Source organism: Mustela lutreola, chromosome 2 (genome assembly GCF_030435805.1).
Source record: "Mustela lutreola isolate mMusLut2 chromosome 2, mMusLut2.pri, whole genome shotgun sequence".
NCBI classification, from domain to species: domain Eukaryota; kingdom Metazoa; phylum Chordata; class Mammalia; order Carnivora; family Mustelidae; genus Mustela; species Mustela lutreola.
This window is the reverse complement of record NC_081291.1, coordinates 118,796,750-118,804,411: the sequence shown is the minus strand read 5'-3', so window position 1 is coordinate 118,804,411 and position 7,662 is coordinate 118,796,750. Positions and strand designations below refer to the sequence as shown.

The following is a 7,662-nucleotide window of genomic DNA, read 5'->3' as shown; positions in this document are numbered from 1 at the left end:
AGAAGCCCCAAGTTATCTTTTGTTGTTGTTCTTCGTGGTTTTAGGTTGTTTTTGTTTTGTTTTTCTTTTTTTTTTTTTGGTGGGGTGATGGATTTGGAATGAGGACTTATTTCTAATTTAAACAAAGCATTTAACATCAAGCTAATGCAGAGTGGTCTGTATAGAGAATGACGTTGTCCATCTTAGGGGGAGGAAGTTACATCAGGGCTGTGACTTGGAGGTTTAAGGCGCGAGCGCTCCCTGTACCTGATACCCGCTGCAGGAGACTGAGCCAGTTAGAGGCACCGGGGCATTCTGATTCGCATGATCCAGCATGTGGGAGACAAAAGTCAAGAGTGACAGCGTAATCTTTGGTATCAGCTCTGATGGCTAACAATCCAGGGACCCCCTGGTCCGGAAGGAATGGTGTCCTCAGGGTATTCACAGAAGCTGGGGGCGGATGGGCAAGACTGCTCCCACCCTGCGCATGACTTTGAAAGCCGTGCAGCATGGGCAGAGCCTCCTGGGATGCTGTATACTTAGAGTCTGGTGACGTAGAACCACTCCCCCAAAGCCACAGCTCCCTGCGGCCAGCCTTCAGGGAGCAATGGGTCAGTAGCAGGAAGGCACTAATGACCCAAGGCTCCCTGATCTGGGGACAGAGAAGAGCATTTGGGAACATCCACCTCCTTCCCTCTCACCACACAGTTTTGTTTTTTTTTTTTTTTTTTAAAGATTTTTATTTATTTATTTGACAGAGAGAAATCACAAGTAGACGGAGAGGCAGGCAGAGAGAGAGGAAGGGAAGCAGGCTCCCCGCTGAGCAGAGAGCCCGACGCGGGACTCGATCCCATGACCCCGAGATCATGACCTGAGCCGAAGGCAGCGGCTTAACCCACTGAGCCACCCAGGCGCCCTCACCACACAGTTTAAATCAGGTTTCCTCTTCCTGGGGATCTTGAAGCTTGATGTGAATATCTAGGAGTGCTTTTAGAAATCCTCTGATGAAGGTACGACAGAAGTGCAAGGTCTTACTATCAACACTGTCAAATATCTTAACATGGCAGAAGTGTTGTGTGTAGACAGAACATAGATGCACATTTCAACTTCTAATATTCCTCAGAGAACTATTTGAGGTTTAAGAATGGTAATGCAAAAAAAAAAAAAAAAAAAAAAAGGTAAGTGCAAAGGTAAGAAGAGAAGACAGTCATGGGGAAAAAACAGAGGAGTTCAGCTCACAGAAGAGAACTCCCTACTCGACTGCACCCCATGGGAGCTGTAACACCCACTCACATGGACCCTGAAGCCAAACAAGGAAGGTCCCCCCCACACAGTGGCATCTACACCCATGTGACAACTGGAAGATAGAGCAAGTCCAGCCCATCCTTCACGCAAGAAGCAAGCTGCTTCTGGGAATGCTGCTGTCCCATCAGCATGCAGGCTCTAGGACATGCTAGCCTAGCAACCCACGTCACAGAGGGAGGGGACTACAGAGCCTACCCCAGATGTTGCGGCAATCTGCCTGTGGTTGACAAGAGCCTGGGCAACTCTGGAGCAGGCTGGAGATGAAGGGTGGAATGAAGAGGGGCGACAGAGTGATGCATGTCCAGGTGGGTTTGCTCACCACCCCAGCACCTGGGAATTTTGCTGGCAAGGGTAAGCAGCTGAGCTGAATTTAGAGTAGTTCCTTAATTGCTCTAACTGCAGTTAAAAATTAATAACTATCAGTTGTGAATAAATGATGTTCCAGGCACAGTGCTAAAAGCAACCTACACATTTTCTCATTTAATCTCCCAAACAACCGTGTGATGTAGTGTTGACACCCCCCATTTACAGATGACCCTCAGAGTGTAAGTGACTTTACCCAGGACACTCCAGTGAGTAGCAAGGCGAGGGTCTAAATGCTAGAATTTTAGCTCCTAAGGCTGTTTTCACTACAATGTTTTGTGGCCTTGCCAGTTAAAAAGCAACCATCAGTTAAAAAGCAACAAAATAAAACTTTTGTTTTCTTCATTATTCTAGATGTGAACACAATGCATCCAGGATGCTATTTTCAGAGCTAAGGGAGCAAACTGCTTTCTTCTAATCATTGAGCTCAGGTTTTGACCCATGCTTGCAAATGGAGGTTACCCAAAAGAAAATCTACTTATATGTCGTGGACAGGTGTACCGAGCTCTGTCTTCTCTGCCTGAGCCATCCAACTCAGGCCTCCATATTTGGTGCCTCTTTTGGACTTAGACTCACTGTCTCTGGTCTCACTCCACTTTCCAGTCTGTACTCCAGACTGTGGACAGAAACAACTTTGAAAAACGTTGTTTGAAAACCTCCAGGGCTCCCAACTGCCTCCAGAATCAAGTGCTTTCCCTGCTGGGCAGCCACTTCCCCAAGCCCCTCTCTGCTGCACCTGTGACCCAGCCCAAGCTGGATGGCTCTGTGCCCTGAACGTCGTGTGCACTTTCACGCCTTACTGTTATTATTAGCCCTTGCCAGTCCCTCTCCCTGCGGTGGCCTTATCTTACCTTCTTTCTCTGCTGGCAAATGGCTGTACTCCAAAGCCCAGGTCGGATGTCACCGCCTCTCCCGCAGCCTCCCAGCCCCTTTAAAGTAGAAGTGATTACACCACTCACCTGGCCCCTGCCATGGCACCCAACTGCACAGGTATATCATACTATCAGTTAGAGGATATTCTTCTACATAGCTGGATCCTGTTTTCCATTAATTAGGGCGGGAGCAAAAGCCATTTCTTGCCATTTTGGTTTCCAGAGGTCCTGGTCTATGGCAAATGCTGTCTTTAGAAGGAACAGATGCAGTCACATGTAATCAGGAACCCTGCTCTCACAGCACCACAGTTGGCAATGCTCTCAAAGGATTCCACCAATATGTGGGTAATTGGGCTGGCGGGCTTGAAATTCCCCCTATGCACGCTATTACCTATGACCAAGAGAGTCAAGTAACAAGGAAATTGAGAACTCAATCTTGTTCCATGAAAAAGATGAAAGGGAGAAAATAGCAACCCCAAATTTCCACCAGGACACCTTTGCTTTTCCCTCTGTAGACAGTTTTGCTTGGATCCAGGCAAAGCCTCTGTTGCTAAAAATAGATTTAAAAATCTGTGTCTGAGAGGGCCTTGCCCTTTATGACCCCATGCCGAAATATCTGTAAGAACTTCCTAACTGGTTTTCTAGGCTCTAGTCTTTTCCTCCTCTGTCCACATGCATATAGCTGCCCGATAAAAATCTTAAAAATATTATTTGAATTATGAAAAGTTTCTATGTAATATGTTATGAAACATAATTGCATGATGAATATAACCAACCAACCGTTCAGCCCTGGAGCATTACCAGTACCTTGCATCTATCTCTATAGGCCTCACCTGTCTCAACCACTGGCCTGATAAATGCCCGAAGCTTATCCCGGTCTTTAAATTTATGATTCCAAAACCCATGCCTTGATGTTCTCAGCCTGTTTATCTTGTTGTTCGATAGTATTCCACTGTGTGCCATACCAGAGTTATTTATCCTTTCTCCTGCCAACCAACCGGGATTGTTTCCAGTGTTATGGGTAATGTGGCTATGAACATTCTTGGTGCTCAAGTGCGTTTGTGCATTTCTAGAAGTTAGGTCATAGAGTATGCAAATGTTTAACATTGTGAAATAATGTCAAAGTTTCTTAAAGAGGCTCTACTAGCCAAATTTTCTACAAATCACTGTTTTCCCTGCTTAGAAACAATTAAATGTAACTGCTACTTGCAAGTTACAAGTTAACTTGCTACTTGCAAGTTAAAAATCCAAAAGGGCTCTTCCTTGCCAGTTAGTTTGGCACCAAACTAAATTCCACACATCTTCTCTTATAGGCCCCAAGTGCCCTCTATTTCAGTTGGGCACATCTGTTTTTGGATGTGAACCCACCTTACTCATTTTTTTTTTTTTTTAATTTATTTACAACAGAGAGAGAGAGCACAAAAGCATGGGAAGTGGCATAGGCAGAAGGAGAAGCAGGCTCCCCGCTGAGGAGGGAGATTAATATAGAGCTCAATTCTAGGACCCTGAGCTCGTAATCTGAGCCAAAGGCAGCCACTTAACCAGCTGAGCCACCCAGGCACCCCATTCATTTTCTCTTTCCTTTCTTTTTCTCTTTCTTTCTTCTTTAGAGCAGGAGAGAGGGGGCAGAGGTAAAAGGAGAGGGAGAGTAAACTTTTTAATTTTTAAAAGATTTTATTTATCTTACACACATACACACAGAGGAGGAACAGCAAAGGGAGAATGAGAAGCAGGGTCCCCATCAAGCAGGGAGCCAGACGTAGAGCTCTATCCTAGGATCCTGTGATCATGAACTGAACTGAAGGTGGACGTTTAACTGACTGAGCCACCCAGGTGCCCTGAGAATTTTTTTTTTTTAAGATCTTATTTATTTAGAGAGAGGGCACATGCATGAGTTGGGGGAGGGGCAGAGGAGGCGGGGAGAACAGACTGAGTTGGTTGCGAGCCAGATGCAGAGCCTGATCTCATGACGCTTAGATCATGACTTGAGCTGAAATCAAGTCAGACACCAAACCAACTGAGCCACCCAGGTACCCAGGAGAATGTTAAGCGGGCTCCACACCCAGCGTGGAGCCAGATATGAGGCTTGGACTCACAATCCTGAGATAATAACTTCAGCAGAAATCAAGAGTCCAACACGTATCTGACTGAGCCACCCAGGTGCCCCAGGAAAATTATGTTCAACTCAATCATGTTTTCAGATTTGCTTCTGTCTCTGAACTATGCCTATTTTCATCATGATTTTAAATGGGAAATAATTTAAACCACCTTTCTTCCTCCAGTCCTTCTCTTTTGATCAAAGTGCTACTTGCCTTCCTAAAGGACCTTACAGTGTATAATATTTGAGGCAGAAACAAACTATATTAGCTTCCAATAAAGTACAATTTGGTTTATTAGTATGAAATATTTTGAGATAATTTATTGTAGTGGTGACCCAAGTACATGATTCTCAAAGATAAAAATGTGTTTTAGCTTAATAATAATCATAAATCAGCAGTAAAACTGCTGCTTATTAGACTCCGAGAAAAGCAGGAAGGCACTTTCTCTTTTTCGCATAGATACTATACTGAAGATACTGCTTAACGGGGCATTTCTTTGACAGAGTTTATTTTGCTTTTCTTTGGTCAGATGCCTCTTCCTCAAACTCGATTAAGAGAGCGTGTCTGTTGGCCTGAGAACCTTCTTTGTAGAACACGGTCTTGATCGTGCCATCCTTTGGAGCCTTTATGGTGTGCTGTAGGAACACAAGACAGGACAGTGACTGCAATACCAACGAAGACTGAGCACGCAGCAAGGCAAGAGAGATGAAAAGTTAAAAAGCCGGTTGATTTGAAGTTTTTCCAGCTTTTAGATACCATAGCACCCAGAGAAAGTAACATTAAAAAAAATTTTTTTTTAATAAAAATATAATGTATTATTAGCAACAGGGGTATAGGTCTGTGAATCACCAGGTTTACACACTTCACAGCACTCACCATAGCACATACCGTCCCCAATATCCATAACCCCAGAGAAAGTAACATTTTTTTTTTTTTTTTTTTTTTTTTTTAAGATTTTATTTATTTGACAGAGAGAGATTACAAGTAGGCAGAGAGGCAGGCAGAGAGGCAGGCAGAGGAGAGAGGAGGAAGCAGGCTCCCTGCTGAGCAGAGAGCCCGATGCGGGACTCGATCCCAGGACCCTGAGATCATGACCTGAGCTGAAGGCAGCGGCTTAACCCACTGAGCCACCCAGGCACCCCGAAAGTAACATTTTTATGGTGTGCTTTGGGGTTGTGAGGAGTCACTGTTCTGACGCACCTGTATCACACTCAAGGTCACTGACCGGGACACTCTGGCCTATCTGGTATTTTGCCACAAGCTTCACCGCAGAGTCTCACTTGAGAAGCTGTTAAATAAAACTATCAATCCCTGGGCCCCAGTGCAGGAGAGCCCAATTCAGCTATTCTGGGGAAGTAGTTTGGAAAAGCTCTCCTCATCAGGTGACGGTAATAAATGGCCAGGCTGACCACTACTGGCCTACAATTTCCAACCATCTATAAACCTCAAGAGCTCATCTAGTTTGACTGAGGTTTTCACCCTGATACTGATGCTTGGCATCCCAAGTTTGGCCTTAGAAAATACCAACAGCCTAACAATCAGCTGGGGGTACTGCCTGAATTTAAGCTACTGATAATTTCTTTAATTTCAGTATCAGAACTGACAAATGCCATTTCACAAAATTAAATGAAAACCTATTTAAAAGAAGAGTGTTTTGGTTTTATGTCCTGCAGTTAATGGTTCATCAACCCATGGCTCTTACTATTTAAAATGGTATTAACTTATAAAATAAGGCAAAAAGCCAATTAGGTCTGAAAGTTCCCGAAGTTTAATTGGCAAGTGAACTTGTGATTTCATTACCTCCATTTTCATGGCAATCATAACCATTAGAGAATCTCCAGCTTTTACTTTGTCTCCAACTTTCACAAATATCTAGAAATTAAGAGTGACATGTTAATACTGAAAAAGACAGAGGTCCCTCATGGTCTACAGAGTTGGCGTAAGGATGCATAGAGTGGAAGTACGGATCTATGTGGTTCTCTTATCTGCCAAAGACAGGGGTGCTGGGGCCAATCAGAGACCTACTCGTCAATCTGGCATTGCTGGCCCTCATGTCTTCGGGGAGCACTGTTTAGCTCCTCACCTCCATCCTCAAACCCTCTAGTTTTCCTGGAATTGAATGAATATGCTTTATATATCTTGAGATCCTTTTCTGTTTTCACATATGTACAGACAAGCCATACCACCAAGGAAGAACCAATATGCTTCAATATTATAGGCATTGGAGGGTCATGCCTGGTTTTCTAGATTTTTTAGGTGGTCTAGGATAGTGCTCCAAGCTTTGAGGCCCCTGTGTAGTAAATGCATAGACTATCTTCATGTGAAAGAATTAAACTTATTGGCAACCATGGAAAAAAATTTCTATTTTCCTTTTCACATGTAAAAATGAACTCATATATCCCATGTATCACTGTCTTCTTGGTTAACATGGTGATGAAGCAGTTTCTGGAAACATTACACAGTGGAGTTAGGTTCTAGAGTCAATGTACAGAGGCCAAAGTGTGAAAAATGAGAAACACCTCTGAAAGCCATCAAATCACCCAACGCTGGATGATGCCCTAATAGTGCTTGGTGGAATCCATGGTCTAGGGGGCAGCTATGGGGAAAATCTTTTCCCCACAGGTGTGCAAAGATGCCACATTATGGAATGTCCATGGGAATGGAGACTGAGTGATCCAAGTCTCTGAGCTTATACTCCCTCTGGGGCAATCATCTGTTGAGGGGAATGGTGGGTGCAATCATTTTCACTACTTAAATGGTTATTTTCTTTTTCTTCTTTTTGGGTACCAAGAATATAGAGTTGAGTTTTTATGACTTAGATGCATTTACAGGGACTCTACTATATTCAAGTGTGTAACAAAAAGACTACCGATCCACCACTATTTGAAGTTATTTCAGTATGGATCTCAACTCTGAATACATATAGCATACAACACCAAAGCTCGTTGTTCTTCACCAGTACCAGCCTTTCAAATTTTATTTTAACATGCATGCAGTTAGGTACATTAGAAAAAATGTTATTTCGTGATAAATTGTTTGCTGTT

General features: G+C 43.6%; 1 protein-coding gene across 2 annotated transcripts in view; it reads right to left on the bottom strand.

Annotated features, from left to right (window-relative positions):
• Positions 1-4,893: 4,893 nt before the first annotated feature.
• Positions 4,894-7,662, bottom strand: part of MCCC1 (methylcrotonyl-CoA carboxylase subunit 1) — a 57,421-nt gene continuing 54,652 nt past the window's right edge. For both annotated transcript variants that reach the window (XM_059163368.1, XM_059163367.1), the window contains 2 exons: positions 6,419-6,490; positions 4,894-5,253 (listed from right to left, as the gene is read on the bottom strand). In XM_059163368.1, coding sequence (XP_059019351.1) covers positions 5,125-5,253; positions 6,419-6,490 — 201 coding nt within the window. In that variant the 3' untranslated portion in view covers positions 4,894-5,124. The remainder of the gene's footprint in view (positions 5,254-6,418; positions 6,491-7,662) is intronic.